This window comes from Vidua macroura, chromosome 2, assembly GCF_024509145.1.
Source record: "Vidua macroura isolate BioBank_ID:100142 chromosome 2, ASM2450914v1, whole genome shotgun sequence".
In the NCBI taxonomy this organism is placed as follows: domain Eukaryota; kingdom Metazoa; phylum Chordata; class Aves; order Passeriformes; family Viduidae; genus Vidua; species Vidua macroura.
In genome coordinates this window covers 72898143-72920522 of record NC_071572.1, presented here as the reverse complement: position 1 = coordinate 72920522, position 22380 = coordinate 72898143, and the positions used below count along the sequence as shown (strand labels likewise).

The following is a 22380-nucleotide window of genomic DNA, read 5'->3' as shown; positions in this document are numbered from 1 at the left end:
TGGGAATAGAATCACTGAGCATACAGATATGTAAGATGTCCTGCTCTATTCCAAAGCCATAGAAGATCCCAAGAAGAGTCGAGAAACATGTGAACAAGGGAGAGAGACGGTTGGATACATAGTTTTTAAAAAAAACGTTTGGCAAGGTTCACTGCTAATAGTTGTTGAACTAAGCAGCTGTGAGATGGAGGATAGTTTGCCTGGAGAAACTGGTTAGAAGGCAGGAAATGGAGAATACAGATAAATAGTGCTGGAGGCCACAGAGGACATGTGCTGGGGATCCATGCTCTAAATTATACAAATTAATTATTTAGAGTTTAAAAATGGATGAGTAGTGGTATGATAACTTTGCTACCAACGTGAAGAATTGCAGAAAAACCTTATGGGACTGAGTGATAATCTCTTTTTTTTATTTCACAGCTAAATGTAAAATGATGCATATTGGGGCTGGAGATGGAGAGATTCCAACTTCATGCTAAGTATAAAAAGCTGTGAGGTGACTTAGTACACTTGAGAATGAGAAATTATGTTTTTTATAGTTCCTTGGAAATGTCAGTGTAGTGTTTAACAGCAGACAGTGAGCAGATATTCAGTATTTCAGAGAAGGAGAAGAGAACAGATAAGGTTCTTTACCTCAGCCTGTGAAGCTCAGGTGCCCCTGCATCTTCTAAGCTTCATGTAGTTCTAGTCTTTCAGCTTCAAAAAGGATAGGGTAAAACTGGCAGAGGTGCAGGGCTAAGCAGATGATGGCTAAGCTTAGACTGATGCCTAAAAGGACAAGACTGGAAGAAAGGAGTTACAGGAACTTCTCTCTCCTGGCTGATGTGCAGTTGTGGCTGTTTGCAAAGATGATCTGAGAGGCTCTACTTTTCTAAACAGCACAGCACCAATCAATCTTGTGAATACCATATTCTCTTGAAACCATGATGATGCCCAAGGTCAAAAATACCTGCATCATGTTGGATTAAAAATACTTGGCTTTCTTGAACATTTTTGAGCAAGGTTAACTGCTGCAAGCTCTCCAAATTCAGGCTCTTTACATCTACTGTTCCAGTTCTCACCAATCGGAAGGATTTTCCTATGTAATTTCATTAAGCATCAAAGGCTTCAAGTATTTAATGCCGGCAAAAAGAGTTTCCTACTTTGCATCCATTTGATAAGTGCTTTTGTTTTATTAATGGATTTGTTACTAGACTTGACAGTAAAAGAAAACCCAGTGTTCTGTGTGTGTTAGGAACATATTCCAAACAGACTTTTTCAGTGACAATTTTTAAAAATGCATAACAGAGTCATGAACTGATGCCTGAAATAATTTGAGATAGAGCTCCCAGAAAAATAAAAAGAAATGTATGAGTTTTCTAATTTTCATAAAAAATCTGAGTATACAAGGAAAAGATAATTTTTTAAATTAATGTCCAACAGTAGGAAAATGGCTATTAATTTTTAATCTGCCAATTGAGCAATAATTTTGTCTAGCAAGTCCTTGGTTAATTTTAAAACAGAGTTTAAAGGTGGTTTATATAAATCTCTCAAAATTGTATCCTTAAGGAGAATATATTGCTTTGAAAGCAAAACCTATTTGCTGTCTGTTATGTATGTTCCTGAGGGAATGGCAGGAACCAGTAAATACAGCAATTTGCTAGAAAATTGGTTCTTCTGCTTGTTTCTCAGGACTCCTACTTTCTGTTTGCGAGTTGCCTGTCCTGTTTTTAAGACTGGAAAAGGGTTTTTGAACCAATCCTTAGATTGAATTACTGTTTTTGACATGCTGATGTAGTGGTAGAACTTCCTTACAACTCTCTTTTCAATAATTGTAGCCTTCTTTTATTGTTTGTCAAAAGACATCATTGCCACTCTGTCTTTATAAAAATTCTTTATAAAAATCTGATTTCCCAGTAACTGTAGAGGATTAGATCCCATGAACATGTTCTGAAGTCAGCAAAACCAACTAGATAATGGTGTACCTACAAAAGGAGTTTCATTTCGCAGGTCCTGCTTCTTGCTTTTCTGTCTGTCTTGCAGCAGAGTCCAAATTAGTCTTTTTTGTAGCATTACCAAGTTGTATTTACAGCAGTATCTTGCTGGTTGTTATTTCCATTGCATCCCATAATAAACATTTTCAAGATTAGTATGCAACAGACCAATACCCTATGAATGATTTTGTTTTCGAAAGCAAGATCTGTCATTAATGGTGTCAGTAAAGAGTCCATTGCCAAAACTGCTTGTTCTCTGGTGGACATTGCAAGATCTATATATGACATGGCCAAGTTCCAATCCTTTCCTATGACAAACTGCTATCAGGTATGGAAATTTCAGCTATGGAAATGTGTCTCTTGCATTTTTCACACTTATTCATGCTTGTAATTTTCATTCTACTGAGCCTAAGGTACCTCTCTTGAGTTCTTTAAGGGCTGGGTACATTTGTTTTGCTAATAGTTTTACCTTCTTGCTATTATCTGTAGTGCTGATGTTCCAGTCAGTTCTGCGACTTTTCCTCTCCTCTTAAAGACAGAGCTTTGTCTTAGGAAAAACCTATCCCTGCAGCTATTCAGCATTTCCAGTTTGCATTATGCAAATGCTTCCTAGTGTAACTACAGAAATAACTTTGTTTTTCCAATCAGGTTTTCATGTTGCTTGTACTTTCTGAGCCAAAATGCCATCCTCAGTTAAATTTTGTAGCTGTCAGAGGCATTTGTCTTCTCGTGTCTCTCCAAAGCTTTTGTGTGCACAACTGCTTCCAATAGTATAGATGTTCTGTCTATAGTATAACATGCTACCTGTTCTGGCAGTAACAGAAACCTCCATGTTGCTACAAGATCTCTTGGCAGATCATCCTTACAAAACTTAATACTGTATGCAAGAGCTCCGGGGCTTCTCACTTGCGTGTAATGTGCAGCTCTCTGCTAACATGATACCATGAAGTCTGCTTGCTTTGTGGCGGAGGAAAGCAGCGAGTTGAGTGCCAGAGTAATGGTCAGCATTCATCTGGAAAAAATCAGGTGGCTACTTAGTGTAATAAATTATTCTTGAGGACTTAAACCACCATATTCTTAGTGTTTGGGGTAGGCAGAGGGGCAGAAGAAACGTGTTTGAGGTTACCAAAGTATCTTAGTCTCCTCAAAATACGATTTCTCATCTCAGTTGATGCAGTCAACTGTGTCTTAGTGTCTTGTGTTCAAGAGACTTTCAGGTCTCACTAGTTTATTCTTAAGTTACTTCTGCATTAATACATGCATCCATTGAAATGCACTCCTTTGCAGTTTCTATCTTAATAAAATTTTCTTAGGATAAATTATACATATAGAGACATCTTGTGTTGTATGTATTCTGTTTTAGCCCTTTGTAATTTGCATACTTTTTTGGGTTTCTTCAGAATGAAATATTCTGTAATAAATTATGTACCTTCCCCCCAGAAGCACAGCGAATTAGGACAGTGAAATATTCTACAATTAACATTCTGCTGTGGGGAAACAAGTCGTTCTTCTCCTGGACTTAGCTAGTTTTGATCTGTTCTGGTATTTGCTATGCCATCAGATTTTTACAAAGCTAGAATGTCAATGGCTATTTGGTTCTCCTTCATGAAATATTTATTTGGGGCATCCAAAGATCTCAGAAGCCCAGTTTCCCTTATGTGCAAGCCAGTTGGTTGGATCTGCCACGTTGTGGTCACATGTTGTTTAGTAATCTGTCTGTTTTCCCATGCATAGAGCGCACTGGTCAGTCTTTAGTTTCATCCTCTAGTTCTTTCTAAACCTTTAGGTCTGTTTTCCTAGGTAGAGTTTATAGGACTGGCAGGCTGCAGGTTAGAGCAGGACCCTTCATAGAAGCCTTGACTGTTCCTACTCCTTAAAGCCTAAAGTAGACCAGAGTGATCCCATAAGTGATCATGCTTTGAGCAGGAGGTTGAGCAGGATAGGCATCCTGAGGTTCCTTCCCATCTGAAGGATGCTGTGAGTCTCGATTTTATGATACTAAGTTAATGAACAATTTTATAAGGGAGTTTGTAGGTTTGTTCTAGATAACATTAGCGAGAGCTCTCAGAGGAACTTCTGTGCTTACTGCCTGTGACCAGGCTTTTATTGGATTTGTCATGCTGCAGTTTTCTTACCTGTCAAGAGTGGATCCCTTTACCTGACTCATCTTGATGTTTCAATAGCCATGAATTGGCTGGTTTGATAAGTGCTGTGTAAACACTAAGGAGTTTGTGAATGCTAGGGAAATGGTTTTTCTCTCCTCTTTTAGTATATTTGCATCCACTTTTTCTTATACTGCTAGTTCATGACACTAAAAGAAGTTCTAGAGTATTGTGGCCTAATCAGGTGTTAAAATTAGTGCAAATACTAAAGCAACATGTGAGCTGACAAGCAGTAGGAGTGGGACTTTGGCATCTTGAGAGGGGCAGTGTGCTTAGGTTGATGCCAGTTTTACACAGAAGTGCTCCCCAGCTTCTTGGACCTGTGTGTGGGGTTCAAATTTATTGTCTAGGCATGAGTTAACTGAGCCATGGGAAATTTGGAGGGAGTTTACATTTAAAGGAATTACAGCTTTGTAGTTTGGATAGGGATCTCTTGATGGTTGTTGGGAGAACAGGGACTTTGTTTTCCATTCTCAGCTGACAGTTTAGATGCAGTTTGAAAGATTTGGGATTCTTGGATGCTAATTTCCACTAAATCTTGAATTTGGTGGGAGGAGGGATCTGAGAGGTAGTAAGAGGAGAGATATGAGGTAGTGCTGGTAAGGCAGCTGGCTGCACCTCATTTTTTAGTCAGCATCTGCTTGTTCCCTTACATTTTCTGTGAGTATGGTGACTCTGATTAAAATAAGAAAATTACAGTCATGTAAATCATAGTGAAAACAGATTGCCTTGCCTCAGTTTCTTAAAGGGTTAGTATTGTTCTGTTAGTTACATTCACATAGTTTCTTCTCTTAGAAAGCATTTATCAAACTTACGAAAATCATTATTTTAAGTCCTATATATTTTCTTGAGGAATTTGTTTATATTAACACTATTTTAATACCTTTTTAAAAATGAAATATAAAATAAAATATGTATAATGTTGTGGATACAGACACATGGCTGTTGTTCTAAAGGTTTCTTCTTACTGTTCTTGTGTCTGGGGCAGTCAATGTCTTTTGATGTCTAATTTCTTCCAATTACTTGCTTTTATCTGTTTAGGTACTAATAATATTTATTTATTTAAAACTGCATTCGCTTTGCAATTGGGTGGCTGCTGAATTTCCAACAAGTAAGGAGTTTGAAGAGTTTTAGCAAATTCATAAAAGCATTGTTTAGTGGCTGATGTGCACAACTAGTCAGCAAGACCTTTTGGGTTTTTAGATGCAATTTTCTTACTAGATGATGGAAATATCTATTAAAAAGCTTGTTTTGTGTAGTAAATATTAATAACATTATACTGCTTTGTTCATTATGCTTTCTAAAAAGCAAAGCTTTTGGCATTTCTTTTGGTAGAGGTTATATGAGGGTACATCTACATCAAGTAGGTGTTGCTAATGAGAAATCTGTTATGCCTTTTGCAAAATTGTTGATTCCTACTTGGATGTACCAGTGTAAATAAATCCTTTTAATGCTTCAGGTATCAGTAGATATATTTTTCTTTTAGTTAGTACCTTAAGACATTAACCAGTGTTTTACAGCAATTCCTTACACTTAAATGCATTCCTTATGGTTACATTCTTAAATGTCTGTGCATATTTTAAAGGAAAAGAAAGAACAAGAAAACGACTTAATGCAGAACATTAGGCTCTGTAGCTCAAGTCAAATAGACTTTAAATTTTTTCCAAATTTATTCATGCTGTAAAATCTGATTTCTGTAACAGATAGAAGCAGTGACAAAGTAATTAGTCAGTATGCTGGGATGCCTATGAAAGATGAAGTCTCAAATAAGGAGTAAAATATTGTATTCATAGAGAGTAGTTTTATAATGTAATCAAATCCTATTTTTTTCTGTTTCTTAGATGATGAAGCATGCCTGGGACAATTATAGGCAATATGGATGGGGACATAATGAGCTCAAACCAATTGCCCGGAAAGGACATTCCACCAACATATTTGGTAGGCTATATTTTCTGGTTTGTTCGTGGTTTTGTTTTTTAAAATTTCTGTCCATGTATCTTTAAAAGTCTACCCAAACCTTCTAGCAAACTCTGTTTTAATAAAGAATCTTTCAAAGTGTGAGTGACAGAAATGTATTATTTCAGTGGTATTTCATTGAATTACTTTATTGACCTATCTTTTTGGGAGTAGTATGTTCTTATTGTTGCAAAGGCTAAGCTGTGTCTATGTGCACTGATGCTTTGTGTGTGTGTATATATAAATGAAAGTCCTGATGCAATGGTAGTTATTTTTTGGTTATATTTTGAGAGACAATGAATATAAATGTGGCTTTTTTTTTTCTTTAACCTACTTCATATTGTCTAGATCTTTGTGTTTTGTTCCATAAGAATCATGGAACAATTTGAGTTGGAGGGAACCTTTTAAAGATGATCTAGTCCAGCCCCCGTGCCATGGGCTGAGACCTTCCATGACACCAGGTTGCTCAGAGCCCCATCCAACCTGGTGTTGAACATTGCCAGGGATGGGGCACCCCACAGCTTCTCTGGGCAACCTGTGCCAGTGCCTCGCCAGTGGTGCTTAGCAGAGTGCAAGGAGAGAGTGTGAGCTGACGGGAACACTGGAGCAAAATGCTGCTTCCAGGACAGAAGGGCATTTCTTAGGTACCAGAACAACATTTGTAGTACTCTTGGATACTTTGTTATCTTGTACATAGGCACTGTCTTAAGTTTCTCTAAGAAAATCTCTTCTGAACCTTACTGTGATTTAGTTTTATGTTATGATTAATTGATGGCTTTCCTTTATATTTTTTACAGCTGATGAAATTGGATTTGACAGGGAAAAATCTTTAATGTTCACCTCTATGATCATGTAGTATTTGCTACTTGCAATTCTGTTGCTTTATTTGCCATACGTAATTTTAGATTAGCCTTGGTTTGTAACCCAGACTCTGTGAAGTAAGTTTTTTTTCTTCATGTGGCAGAAAGACATTTTTATGATGTTTGTTTTTAATGTGACTGACATGATATTTTGCAGAAGATATGAATTATAATTTCACTGTAGTCTTTTTTTTCCATTCCTCCTCTGCTTACTTCTAACATGTCTGCTAATGAGTCTGGAAGATTTCTGCTTTTTTTTCTTGGAATGATTATTTTTTGGAGTGCTTATTTTTGAATTTTTGGCATTGCTTTCTGAAAGAAATTGCAGGCCTTGTCCATGTTAAAGTTTCTGCTCCTCTTGTTCCAGCTAACTCTAGCAGCCAGTGTCGTACATGTTTGTCCTTTTAAAATCCAGATGCTATTTTGTGCCATTTCGTTTTTAGCCAAATCATGTCATGATTGCTCTATTCAAGGCTGTTTCATATGAAAAACTTTCTGAAACACATAATCTTCAGCATATATCAAGTCTAAAATAGAATCAGCTATTGTTCATTTGGTGGATGGTTGATGGGGGGGGGGGGGTGTGCGTGTGAAAACTGGTCTTTGTCAAGGACTGTCTAGGCTGTATTGTTATTCCAAGCTCTTTACCAATCTCTGTTACCCCTATTGACACGATTCCCAGCAGTATTTGCCTTTATAGAAGGGTTGCTTAATTTTTTTTGAAACCTCATGCTAGTTTCAATAAAAAGATGCTCAGCAAAATCTGTTTTTATTATTCATCTCAAAGATGATTTGATCCAAACTATTTTCAGCCATTACTGCAGTCTACTGTGCTTCCATTTCAATTCCTAGCACGTCTGTGAAATCCTGCAAGGAGATGGTATCGCTAGTTGGACGGCAGCCCTTTGCATGAATCTTTGGGAAATCAGGTTTGCTGATAACTCCCAAGTGAGGTTAAACACGATTCAGTTTCAAAGACAAATAAGTCATTAGTCTTCCCCGTTGGACTCCACTTTTGTCGAAAGCAGTGTATATTTATATCTATGCCCAGAAGAACACAAGTGTTTCTAACATTGCAAGATCTAGCAGATTTCAGTCTGGGGTCAGAGAAGTGGAGAGGAGGTGGTCTGCTCTGCTCTTACAAATCTTAGTTTTAAGTAATTAAAAATATAAGGAAGGATAAACTTGAAAGCAAGATGCTCTATGCCTCACTGAAGCAAGGATGTTTATGGGCTGCCTCAATTATTAGTTTGACTTTTATGACAAAACATGGTAGTTTGCTTTAGTTGGCCTGCAGCAAGAAACTCTTGCCAGTTGTTTTGAGATGTCTGACTGTAAACTGTAAAGGAGAGTCTCCTAAAAATACTGTCTTTCAAACTGTGTAGTTGGGCAATATCTTGAATAGCACCTCTTCCACAGCTGGGTCACGGCTTTAGTAGTATGGTACTGCTTTGGGAAAGTATGACTGGGAGTGGGTCAGCTTTTAAAGATATTTACATTTAGATGATATATGAAATAAACTTTAATAGGTTCTCTGTTGGTGAAACAGGATGATAACTGCTTTTGAAAAGGCTGGCATTTATTCCTACCCTGTAAAATGAAATATAAAAGTCAAGGAGAAAGTGCAGCAGAGAGGTGTAAATTTTCTTTCCAGTTTAAATTTTTATGTGCAGCTCTGCTGAAGGTTGTAGCGGCTAAGCTAAAAAAGAAAAGTTGGCCTTTTTTGTTGGACTGCCTAAATTGGTGAAAAAAATTTGGTGGCAGCTTCAGGGTCTTGATGCAGAGGGAGTTTGTGTGTGATCTTGGTCAAGTTCTCATTAGAACACAAAGGGTAAAGAGAAAAGACTGATGGAAAATGATGCATGTAAGATAATGAGCAAGCACAGCAAACACTGAGCTTGCTTCAGGATAATTTCCGAGTTTAGCACAAACCAGAGTAGTTGGTGGTATTGTTGGATTCTCTCCCTGTAATGAAATCTGACTGGATTTACTTTTGAGGATGAGAGTAACCACCTGGAACATGCTGTTTGAAGATGATTTGTCTCTGTGCTTGTTTGATGACCCGTAGGTGAACATCTCCTGAAAACACAATTAAAATTATTTAGTTCAGATATGCTTCTGAGTTTTAAACTGTATGTGTTTGTGGTGTAGCTTTTACTCCAGTATCATATGAACTAATTACCTAGCGTAAGCTGTAAGGATACTTTATTGTGAATTAAATTGAGTAGTTAGTACTAGTTATTTTGCATCAGTCTTCAATCTGTTTTTCTAAAATATGTTTATTTGAGAACCTGAACTACTATAAGGAACAATATAAAGAAAATAGACAGTGCTTGGGCAATTTGGAGCACTATCCTCAGCAAAACTAGAGACCGTGGGCTGCCATCTAACCTGATGCTTTCTGAAATGAGAGTTCTGACATTTGTGATGTGTTTAATTTTGTTGTTTTGGGGTTGTTTCTTGGTTTGTTTTGCTAATTTTAATTATCTAAAAATAAAGTGAAGATGTGCAGTTTGTCAACTAATAAGTACGTGGCAAAGTACTGATACAACTCTTGCAAAACTGAAAACTTCCCATATTACTATCAGTGCCCTTCTAAACCTTGTGTTTGGATGTATTCTGTCTAGAGATGAGCTGCTTTATATGAATATGATCTGGTAATGCACATAATCCATAGACACTTGCATGTCTAGATATGTCTTGAAGGGTGTGGAAAGATTTTAATAATGATAAAAAGTTTTAAAAGTTTAAAAGTTGTAGATGCTTGCATATACACGTGCCCATTCTCATGCACAAAGATTTAATAAAGTCATTATTTTGTATTTTGTCACACTAGAGCTGTCTCATGCATTGATAGTGCTTTCATGCCTCTCCTGTTCTCTCATCTCACATGCCACACAGTCAATTTAACCTGAGCTGCCTGCCAGCTCTCTCTTGGGATCCTGTTTTCTAGGGGGGAAGAGAGAATTGTCAGTGAAGTCACATTGTGGTTGCATTTGTGGCACCTGGTAGAACCCCAAGGCTGCAATGCAGTGCCTTATCTCTTCCTTAAAACTTGACCAAATAAATCTGTCCTCTCTTTTATGAGGGATTTTTGTCTGGCATTTTAAGTGTCATTGGTCAGCAACATATGTCCAAGGGAATAACTCAAGGTGAGTTATTGTGTGCTGAATATTACCTGATATACCAGTGGACTCCTTGGTTTGTACCACATCACTGAGCATGTCCAGCCTCAGCCTTTTGCTGCCAGTGCCACTGATGAACCCTCGTGACATGGGAGAAAGTTGCTGAGGTGACTGCCCAGTGCCGCAGCAGTGTAGGAAGCTCCTGCGGCAGCTCCTCGTGTTGCTAAGCAATGGAGATCTGACAGTGCATTTCTCCTTGTGCCAGGGAGCAGGAGCAGCAAAACTCCCGAAGAAAATGCATCTGTCACACTGCAAGGATGGGAGGCTGTTGCAAAAAGGAGCTGAGTCAGGCACAGGAGCCTGCTTTTCCAGAACCTTTGACAAGTACAGTATAGCTTGGAAGAGCAATGTGATTTTTTTTGTCCACTTCGTGGTTCCTGAAGTGAGAAAGGTGGAATATTTCTTCTAAGCACTACAAGAAAACACTGTAACAGATTTTTTATTATTACTTACCCTTGGAAATATTCTTTAGTTTATGAGACATTTTTGTTATCTGCCCGTGTAACAGTTACTGGGCTGCCTTGAGCTGCTCTTACACTACCATCTGCTGTCACCTGATTAATTGTAATTTACTTTTGAAGTTCACATTAATTGTTAAGGATGTTTGTATTTTCTGGTTTGTTCATTTGTTTGGTTTTTAGCTGGCAAAATACCTGTTTATAAACAGCATGGAGACAAACACTTTTACTGGAAAGAAAATAGATGATACGCTTTAAAGACTATGGAATGACCTTTTAAAAATATGGTGGAAAACTTCTGGTGTCTTCTCACTGTAAAATACTAATAAAAAGACAGGTGGAAAACACAGCTTCTGCTCAACATCCTTCTTCTGTGCATATGTTCAGCCTCTGAATCCATGTAGAGGATAAATGAGCACAAAAAGGGAATATGAGGTATATGTGTAAATAAAAATGTTCTTGACTATATGTTATCTTGATAAACAAAAGCCTCCTCAGTGAGCAGTAGTTCTTATCTTTTAACTGTACATGCACAAGTAATTTACTCATTATTGCCTTTTTCTGTGGCAAATGGAAGGGGAAAGAAAATCCATTCATGCTAACTAGGGAAGAGAGGTAATTTCACAATGCAAATTTCAGCCTAATCTCTGTATTTCAGGTTCAAGTCAATTCTAAAATAAATGGAAATGGCCTTAAGACAGGCCTATGCATCTGTGTCCTCTGCAAACTCCATAATGAGTGATTACAGCAAGATAATATTGAATATTATATGTACATTGAATGTGTATTTTTTTCAACCAGTAAGACAAATTTTGGAAACACAAAATTTTGAGAAAGTGCATAACTCTTAAGCTGCTAGCTTTATTTGAAACTAGAACAGTGTTCTAATATCACAAGAAAAGTACCTTCAGGTCAGATGACAGATAAACTTGATAGTTACTCAATCTTCAAAAATTGCTCACAGCATGTGCCTAGGGAAGACAGGTAAGAGCAGGAAAAGCTCATAGTGAGCTTGTTTCAGAGTATCCACAGCCATGTAGAAGTTTGTGTACTGCTAGTGCTTCTGTGGTCAGAGGCAGCAAGCAACTTTGTTCCATTTTCTGTTTTGTTTGCTGTTCCTTTCCTAGTAATTGTATTCTCTGTCTTTTAGGCTTCTTGTTGAGTCTACATACACAGTACAGGGTAGCTTTTCTGCAGTAGCATTCCTTTTGGAAATCCTCATCCACTGTATCCAGCGATATATTTTATAAATCTAATGTTATAAATATTTTCAGTTATTTAATATTTAAGCATTTGCCCAATCAGTCATCTCAGTAGGATCCCACTGGTGATTTTATCTCACACTAATGGTTGTTTACATGTATCCCATTTCCTATCTTTTAAACCATTATTCATCTGCATGAGAACAATTTTCTTTTACCCTATGGCAGATCAGTTTTCTTAAGATTTTTTGTTAAGGGGTGGTCTCAAATGCCTTCTGTGTATGCTCTCTGTCCATATGCAAGTTCACTTCTTAAAGCGACTTTAACATTGATGCTAAGACAAGACTTTTGTCTACAAAATTTCTGACTTTTCCTTTGTTTATCTCATTTAAAGCTGTCTTCTGATTGATGCTGCCAATTGGGCAAATAGTGATTTGTTAATACTCTTTTGCTTCACTGCACTGTGTATCATGCTTATTCAGAATATAGTTGTTCTCTGAAACTTGAAAATTTGTGCAGACAGGATACAATCTGTCTGTGTGTTCCCTCTTAAGTGTTTTGCAGTACTGGTGCTGTAGATAAAAACAACTGCTTAGCTAAGAATGTTTTTTGAATGTCACTGATATTTCATCAAACTGTCACAAGTGTGCCTATGCATATCAGGAAAATTCACCACAAGCAGCTGTTGTCTTGTTCTTTTTAATAATACAATATTCCTACTGAATTCTTCTCACACAGTTTGTATTACTTCATTTACAACACAATTAGGGCAGTTATACTCAGTGATTTTTTAAGTGTCTGAAACAGTTACGCTAAATCCTATTCAAAGGATTGAAAATTCTGCTTTAACCAGAAAATCCCACAAAACAAAAAAAAAAGATGCACAAATGCAAAGTGGAAGTAGATAAACACACCTCATTTCTGTAACCTGCCTTGTAGGATAGTGAGGTAAACATCTGCATGAAGTGGCAATAAAAAATTAACTCATACTAGACATAAGGGCTGAGGCTCAGACTGAGAATTTTGATTCTTCCCAACAGCATTCTCTGCTGGTTTTCTCGTATAAACGAGATGGTTTCCTCTGAGGAAAAAAATTGTTTCCTGTTGGAAATCTTTGGACTTAACATTTATTTTGATTTGTGAATTATTTAGGTTGTGGGAATGCTATTCATGAATTTAAACTTTTTTCCTATCCTTTGGAATTGAGAGCAGAGGGTATAATAAGGAAATGAAGATAAGGCTATGCAGTCTTGTTTTGAACAGTGTTAAAATATGAACAGGCATGACAGCTGAGTAAGAATTAGCATTCTGAGCTCTAAAACTAAATCTGCTGAGGACAGGTCCATGGGCATGTGTACGGTGAGGGAGTCAGGTGTGGGTACACTTTGCTGTCGTATGAAGCCAGCAGATGCACGAGGCAGCTGGAATTCAGGAATTCAACCACATGAGTGGAGCACTGTGCTTGTGCCTGATACACTGATACAGTTCACTCAGGTTTTGCACCCATCTGGTTAAGTTCTGTGGCTATCGCACTGAAAATCAGCTCCTCTTATGTTGTCCCAAAGAAAATTTAGAATGTGGTTGGGACCAAAGTGTGCAGAAGTGGTCCAAATATAAAGATAGAAAAGTTGTGTGCCATGATGGCTCTTAGGTGTTGTTTTTTTTTTTAATACACCTTTCTCTACTGCCTAGATGATAAAATAATTTAGCTCACAATTATCTGTGAGAGATTGTATCTTGTCTTGGAAAATCTGTACTTAGCTTGCTTCATATATCAGGTCACACAACTGCAGTCAAGTCCAGATAACATCTTGTTCTCTTATTTACTCTCTAATCTTGCTTGATGCGGTGTTTAACTGATTGCTGCCAGTGTTTAGGCTCTTCATACTTCCAGGCCATCATTCACAGATACTTTTCCCTTCAGTCTTCCACTTCCTGTTTTCTTAAAATGGGCTTATTTCAGATTTGTATTTTTGGTTAGTTTTGATTGACTGCTTTGTGTGTGCAGCAGATTTGCTGTCACCACTCATTTTCCACACATTATTCTTGTTTTCTTTCTGATATGCTTCCATGGCCTCCTTTGTACTCAATGCCATCTTCTCTCCCTCCTTCCTTTCCTGCTAGGAAATTCATCCTAACCTTTCTCTCCTGACATTGTGGCTTCTCAGTTATCACCAGGTCTTAACCTTCCACTAACTCAGATCATAGTTCCAGCATTAATCTTTATTATGGTCTGCATACGGTCCTCCTCCTGTGTACAGTAATTCAGTTTGGTCTTTGTGCTTAAAAAATAAAAACTCAAGAAAATATGGAGGAAATTGGATAGAAATGTAGAAAATTGAAATGGTCTGAGGATAATCAGGCTTTGTACTAGGGGGACTGCATTCAGCTCTTGTTTGCATGAATTTTGAATTAATTTGAAGAGCCATGTAAGATTTAGGGAGCAAAGTAAAGCCATCAAGTGAAGAGCAGTCAAAAGGAAGGTTTATTGCAGTATAGATTCTTAGACAAAGTTTTAAAATTCGGGTCTTAAGAGCATAGGTAGCAGTTTGTTGATTATTAACAAATACCAGCAGGTCCACTTTTTAATAGGTTCAAAGTCTAGCTTACAATTCAGTGTTCCACTCCTATGATTTCCTCAGTTGTGAAATTAAGGAAAGCATTAAAATTGATAATTTAATGTTATTTATATGCTAAAGTAGTCTATTGTCTGCTACAAAACATTAAGACCTCCTTTTCATCTTGTCTATTATCAGCTATTTAACAGAACTAAGCAATCAACATGCTTATTTTTTTTGTTCTGCTTTTTTAATTAGTCTAAAATGTTAAAGGCAATTGGTTTCTTCATGGATACTTACAGGCTAATTCATTACATTTTATGACTGAGCTGAAATCATACACTGCAGTTTTGTATGAAATGTATAGTTTCATTGACTAATTTTGAAGCACTTGTTTTCTCATTGAAATTAAACTCTCTTGTTCAAAAGTTTAATTAATTTTTTAAACGTTATCTTGTTCCTTGTGAGTCATTAAGATATTTTGCAAGTGGTATGCTTCAGTAGTGGCAGCTTTATTGCCAGACCCTCATTAGAGATACAGAAAACGGTTGATAATTGTTTGCATTTAATTTTCATGTTACATAGTTTCATACCATGTCTCTAATTGTCTGTCACATCAAGAAATCCTGTTGCTACAGTCTGAAAACTTGAATTATTTAAATCTTTTTGAATAGAAATTGTTATATTTTCTAATATATAGTGCAGTCTTGCCCAGTATATATTATGAGGCATTATGAATCTGTGCAGACAGGAATAACAATAACAAGAATATTTATTTTCCTTAGGATTGTAATAACTCTGTATTTAATGTCAGGCTGAGTTTATCAAGGAAACATTTTAACTCAGTTACTGGGAATTAAAACAACTGCCTATGTGAAAAATAACTAAACTTTTACCTTCAGAGTGTGAGAGAGTATCTATTTTATCTTGGGGAGGTTTTACATCTCTTTTATTTTTAGAATCACCGTGGTGGAAAAGGGAGGATCTACTCTATGCTTGTGTATGCCCCACCATTGGGTTGCTCCGTCAGTAGAGCTGGGCCAATCTGAAGCTGAGGTCGCCTGCTTTAGTGGAAATTTATCTTAGAAATTACGGTAAATTATCTCTTGAGGCTTTGGTCCTCTTACATTCCTTTTGCAAGCTGATCCTGCTTCCATCTCCAAGGAGCTACAGCAGCAATCCAGCATGTTCTGCACCAGTAGGAGTAGGTTCAGCTTCCACTAAGTGATATCTATCCAGGGCCCTGCAAACAAAAAGAATCACATATGAGACAGGCTGAGACCAATACTATATCTGGCACTATTTCTGTTTGTATCTTATGGTTCTGTCAATCACTATGATCATCCCATTGGCCATGGGAAGCTGTTTTGAGAGTGAAAGCTATTTTCTTGTATCTAGATCTCTAGTCTTTGCACATAACTAACTATGGATTCCAGCTTTTTATTGCTTAGGAAGATAAGTCTGGTTGCTAGAGTATAAAATAATTTATTTTGGTTGCAGGGATGTCTTAACACAGAGATATTTGCTGTTTGTGTGGTGTTGTCTCCAGTAATGGCCCAGATGCTTTTATTGTAACCAACTGCTTGTTCTTCCTCAATCTTGCCAATTCCCTTAGCTTTCTTCAAAATCTAGCTGCTGATGATATCTGCAGGCTGTCCTTGCAAAGGAGAATAAGAGTCTTTATTAGATTCCTGTGTGATTTTGTCACTGGTTTAGGAAATATGAAAACCCTACCTTGATTATAAATGGACTGATGAGCGTCCTACTTTGGTTGTGTTATCTGCTGTCTTTTCTGAGGAAAAATAAAATGCTTCCTTCTCAGTCACTGCTTGAGGTGGTAGAGTAGGAATGGTTACATGCATCTATTAGGCCTATTTATATGGGTATTTATATGACTTCCTTGGAAGCAGAGCGAGCTCAATAGTTTTCCACTTAGGCTGGTTTCATTGACTTCGTAGCAGCAGCATACATTTTGGTAATGAGAGATCCATATGAGTAGGCTGGATTTCCTTCAGGTTTGTTACTCCTCTAGCAAGTCTCTGGGTAAATGCCAAGTGTGTTATGAGACGCTCACATGCTTGAGGCACAGAGGTGTTGGAGCACAGGCAGAGGGAGAAAGGGGAAAAAGGAAATTCTTTCTCCAACCTTATGCCTTCCCCTGGCTTATTCACTGTGGGCATGCAGGGGGCAGGAAAGAGAAAGCCTTGATGCTGTGCAAGCACTACTCAGCAATAGCCAAAATTCTGGTCTTTCCAACACTGGTTTAGTCACACATCCAAACCCCACAGCACCATACAAGCTGCTGTGAAGAAAATTAACTCACTCCCATGCAGACTCAGTATCCCTGCTTAACCCTCCACTTGGGCCAATGAAAGCCCCTATGGAAGTGCTTTTCAGGAGAGGTAGTGAGATTTGTGTGTGGTGTATCCATGTTGAAGTAATGAGGAGGTATGGGTGATATGTTAAATAATCAGAGTTTCTGTGAAGCACCTATTTGATGATTACCTTTCAGCTCAGTGCATGACTTCAGTTTGTTGGTGCAGAGTTTTATCATCTTGTTTCTTATTTAACTTGTCTATGCCTCCTATCTTTAGTCTTTTCCCTTCATAATTGATCTATGCACAGTTGATCTATTCATATATTTTCTCTAGTACCTCACTGCTTATAGTCTCTTCTGCTTCCACATAATAAATACACAAAGCAGCCCTGAGCTGGTATCAGATGTGCTAAATCTCTACACTTTTTCTTATGGTATAATGAAAATGGGCTATTTATTTTCTTCATATTGCTTTTGTTGTGGAACACTTGACAGCGATCTGTCTCCCTTGTACTTTGATAGTCTCTTGTGAGACTTTCAAATGGCACTAATAAGCCAGTTCTTCATCTAGTGCTTTGGCATACTGAAAGAATTCCAGATAAGAAGACCATTTTTCTTTTAGAGGCCTGATATTTACACTTAGTCATATGATTTGCTAGAAATTTCAAACTGTAGATTTATGTGGTATCAAGTGAAGGAATTATTTGACTTATCTCAGGAAACTGACGTCTACCTAACTACAAATCTGACCTACCATTTTGCAGTCCTTTAGAATAATACTTTTGCTTAATGAGAGTGTGCATGATTTTCTTAATAGTTCAGCTATTTCGCTGCTAAATTCTTTCCATTAGCTCATGATGGATGTTCTGTTTTATTTAGAAGAATGGGCATTGCATTCATTAGGCAAACTTCATTAAATTTGGAGTTCAATCAACTAGAACTATAATTATATGGAGAGGAAACTTCCTAATCTGACGTTTGTAAAACGGAACCTTTTTGGAATTGGTTATTATCTTATGTGACATGACTAGCTGAGCCTTTGTATTGAACAGAGGCATACTCTGGGAGAGTGCCTTTCAGCTAGCAGAAGTGTTATTTTCTATTATAGTTTAATTGTTTTATAGGCTTTTTTCACCACAATGAGACATCTGCTCCCTCTATATGTGGAGCAATAATAGACTGCTCGAGGTGGTAGCAAGAAGTGTATACTATAAACTGTTATCTCATCATTTAGGGTTACTTTATGGCACTTCAAATGATACCTTCTGCAGTTTAATTCCAGGAAGGTTATCCCTTGTCCTTTTGATCCAAAATTTATGGATCTTGGCATGGCTGTGAAAGGAAAAAAAAGAGCATTCTCTATTATGAATGGAAAATTATTTCACTTTGTGACTTCAGATAAATGGTTTCTATCTGCATCAGTAGGGGCAAGCACCACTGCTTATCCATTTCTGCTTTACCTATAGCAGCACATGTGACCCTAGTGCAGGCTAGTGATTGGAACACTTGCTGTTTCTTCCTTCTTCAGTTTTCAGTCGATGCCTTGCTGGAAGTGCAGTACATTTTAAGGTGAAGACAGCTACTAAAATGTCACTGCTTGTTTTGGTCAAGCTGTAGATACTGAAGAATTCAGTGGAACCTCTTAAGAACAAATTAAGAATGACATCCTTTCTACATAGTCTTGAAGAAAGAAGCAGAGAGCTAATTTTACTCTGACCAAACATCATATAGCCCACAAATGGTTTTAAGTTGTACCTGTCTTGCAGTATTCAGCAGCCAAGGTGTTAAATGTGTATTGTCCTCAGTGTTGCATTGTGTTCAGTTCTGCCCTGTATTCTTTTAGGCACAAGACTTCTGAGTGTGAATTCTACATTTTGGAGTTTTCCACCTCAATGCCCATGAGGAGGGAATTAGCTTGCTTCCTGCTGCCTGGTTGACACTAAAGGAAGAAGACTGACCAGACAGTCTGTTGCAAAATTTTGACTTGTCATCTCTTGACCTTTTGGAAACATACTCAGCCAAAAGGATTTGAAAATGGAAAGATTGTTCTTCTGAGTCTTCCTCAAGGAAGAAGTACTCATGTGTAGAAAAAAGAAAAATAACTCAAATTTGGTTGAAATAGTCTGCTTATATGAAAAAAAAACTAATAATTTATTATAAGTTGGGATGTATATGCTATCCTTAGGAGATTGAGATAAAACAATAGATGGGCTCTTACATGGAGTCTAGAAACTATAACCACACTGATTTGTGCCTCAAAAACAGGTGCCCATCTCTGCTTAGGGAAGAAGCACATGAGAGTAGAAGGGGCTTTTCTCAATAATGTTTTGTTGGACATTCATGGTTCTAGAAAAGATAGACATAAAAGGTGAAAGAAAGGAGTGTAAAGGCAGCTGGAAGGAGGGCTTGAACAAAGTAATAGAGTATGGCCCAGACAAAAATCTCAGAGTGCGAAGCTATGCCTTTAATTGACTCTTAGGGACAAAAAGCGCTGCACAAGCTGGTTTTATTGGGATGTATTTGTTTCTGTGGCTGCAAACAGTGCCAAAGGATCTGGTGTGAAATGGATTGTAGGCAATCCCTTTTGGGGACCACTGGTTTAGGTGAGATGTCTGTATATGGGGTTGAGGGTTCACTTTTAACACAGTGATAGTGAAAGCAAATTTCTTGTCTGTATTTGGTGAAGTCATACTGTTCAGTCATTATGGGATGCACTGGGGAAACTTTGAATGCCTTTGATCATCTCTGGAGAGAGCTCTGTTCTGTTCTCTCTGAATTCATTTATTGGATCTGTGAGATGGCAAAAGTTATGTGCTTTTTAGTTTCCATGGCCCTTCTTTTGTGGTTCTGTGCAGAGAGAACTCCGTGAAAAAGGTTGTTTAAATTTCTGTTTTTGAAGATACTTTCTTGACATCTGGCAAGTAGATATTCTTGCCCCCAACACACTGCTCTCCCATGTTCTTGACACTGGAATATAGTTCTGAGATACAGAAAACTGTGGAAGATTTGTGGTGTCTGAAGTTCTTTGGAATAGTGTGGGAGGTAGGGTGGCAGACAATGACACACCAGTCCATTTCCATGCTACATGTTTTCCACATCCCTTGCAAGTTGAAGCATACAAGAGCTTACTGATCTGATTACCGCTGTGTTTAAGTTGGAAAGTTTTACTTTCTGAAACTATTGCACGAGGAACTTCCAGGATTTCCCAAGACTTATGTATCCCTATTCGTTCAAACACTGTATGTATTTCAAAATTTTACCAATAAATTGGTTTAAATAAAGAAACAGAAATTACTTTGAGTGTGTTGTGGAAGCTGTATCACACATTCCAACTTTATGTTAAAAAATACTTTGTCAGCTGGTACTGGAGGTAGTCCTTGTGTCATGGTCTTACTTGCATATGTTTGAAGTGATAAATTAGATAACTGTCACATTATGCTGTTGAGAAGGTGCTAAGTTAAGTGCAGTGCTGTGGCTCTGCTCAAAGCAACCTCCACTTTAGCATAAGCAATGGAATTTGTCATTTGGCTGAAGGCGTTAAACCTTACAGTACTTGAGCACCGTAGTGAATTAATTTCCTGAGAGTTATAGGTATGGCTCCTGGACAGTTTGTCAAAGGATTTGTTTTTTAATCTTGCAAAAGGTAGTGTGCCCCAATCTGTACTTGAATTTTCTTAACAAACACCTCCAACTTCAGGCTTTCCAAATCTAATTTAAATTAATTAAAAGCAATGCATGGCTATTATTTAAGAATTGGTGGTTACATTGTCATGGATACTGTTGTGTTTAATTTTTATTATCTGGGGAAAGAAGTCCCTGAAATGCAATTAAGCTTACATCTCAGTCATTTAGGCGTGTGAAAGAAACACAGTGGGTGTGGTGGCTTCATTCAGTTACTGTTATGTTTGAGGAGAAAAAATACAGCTCTAACCATGTGAAAGTCAGAAATAGATGAATAAAAACTACCAAGCAGGAACACTGTGCTGTAGAGATTCCCATTATGGGTAGAAAGCACATTAAAAGAACCCTAAAATGGACTTGTTAGGACGCTAGCGTCATTAAATTGCTAATCAGAGTTTACCGGAGTTTATAAACCAGAGTGTGCTGGTTTATAGATTACAGATATGAACAGTGAAATTTGGCTACTTTTTTGGTGCACAGGAAGTTTTAAACACTCAATGAAAACAAATAACTCATGATTATTTTGGTTTCCTCTAGAAATCAAGATCTGTGCCTATTGAGGGCAGCAGCTTGGGTTGGGATGGCCTAGGGAGACCAGGGCTATCACGGGCCATGGCTCGCCATCTCCTCATCCCTTGCACAGACCGATGAGTCACTCATCAATCAGCTCTAAATTGCTGCTGTTTCAAGTGAATGGCATTTTAGCTTAAAGCACCATTGATTTTTATTTGGCTTTCAATGCTCCACTTGAAGTGGTGACAGTTGAGAAATCCATTAGCGCTCATGGCTTCGTCCCTGCAGACGCCCGGGGGAACATCTTGGGACTGCGGCTCTGGCAGTCACGCCAGGCCAGCGCTTCCCTGCTCATCAGTCCGTGCTTTTCAATCATTAGCTAGCGTCCATAATTGTGAAGCTTTGAATATTTCAGAAGTAAATGTTGGGAAATGCAAGGCATTACTGCAAGTACTCATTGCTTTATCTTGCATATGCCTTTTTTTTTTTTTTTCCTAATGCTTCTGTCCTAGAATTCCTAGTAGCTTTTTGAAGCTGAATGTCTTTGGTTTTTTGTGGGTTTTTGTGTCTTTCTGTCCTTTGGTTTTTTGTGGGTTTTTTTGGGTTTTCTTTTTGTGTCAAAGTACAGTTGCTCAAGTTCAAGTTAGGAAAGCAGATGAGAAGGGCTCTTTTTTCTATCTTTAGTGTTCTTTTTTCCCCAGAAGCCAAACTGTGCCAGAGCATTGATACTTTGAAAGAGAAGTGGGAATCCTCTTATGTACCTGATAATTCCTTGGTCATTTTGATAATTCTTTGTGCTGACACCTTTGTAGTAACTTTGCTTTGCTACTGCTTGGGTTATTTTCTCATGTTTGTGATGTTTAAGAGAAGTCATGCAATAGTCACTTGTAATAGAAACCCTTCTTTTTTTGCACATAGGAAACTCACAAATGGGTGCTACCATAGTAGATGCATTGGATACTCTTTATATCATGGGCCTTCACGATGAATTCAGAGAAGGACAAGAATGGATTGACAAAAATCTTGATTTCAGTGTGGTAAGTAGAGCCTGCCCTAAATATTTCTCTAGTCCTTTTCAAGGTGTTCATCTTGGGAGGAGCCAGAAGAGGTCTTTCAAGTGAAACTTAATAAAAATTACGGATCAAAGTGTCAGATGTGAACTTGTCACAGATGTGACATTCTCTGTGTGTCTTTGTATTAGAAAAAAAAACCGCTCTGACATTTTCACAGTTACGATTGTAAGTAGAGATACACCTATATATTGTATTTTCAAAGTACAAATTATAACTGGGTAAGGCAAGTAAGGGGAAGTGTTTTGTGAGAAACCACCAGGCCTCAGAAATGAAGACAGAAAGATGAGGTTTTATTGGCTGATAGTCGTTGCAAATAACTGAGCTATGAAAGACAATCTTCCCGCAAACTACAGTGTATAAATTACTTAAGAATACAATCTCTTCTTCTATTTCTTAAGAGTTTTAACACAAAATATGCCACTTGAATTCTTGAGTTTTCCTA

At 37.6% G+C, this 22380-nt stretch overlaps 1 protein-coding gene across 5 annotated transcripts in view; it reads left to right on the top strand.

Annotated features, from left to right (window-relative positions):
• The window catches only part of MAN1A2 (mannosidase alpha class 1A member 2), a 143991-nt gene that overhangs the window by 38464 nt on the left and 83147 nt on the right, over positions 1–22380 (top strand). For all 5 annotated transcript variants that reach the window (XR_008436046.1, XM_053972127.1, XM_053972128.1 and 2 more), the window contains exons 3-4: positions 5977–6073; positions 21784–21902. Coding sequence is in view for 4 of the 5 variants with exons in the window: in XM_053972127.1 (XP_053828102.1) it covers positions 5977–6073; positions 21784–21902 (216 nt within the window). In the remaining variant the exon portion in view is untranslated. The remainder of the gene's footprint in view (positions 1–5976; positions 6074–21783; positions 21903–22380) is intronic.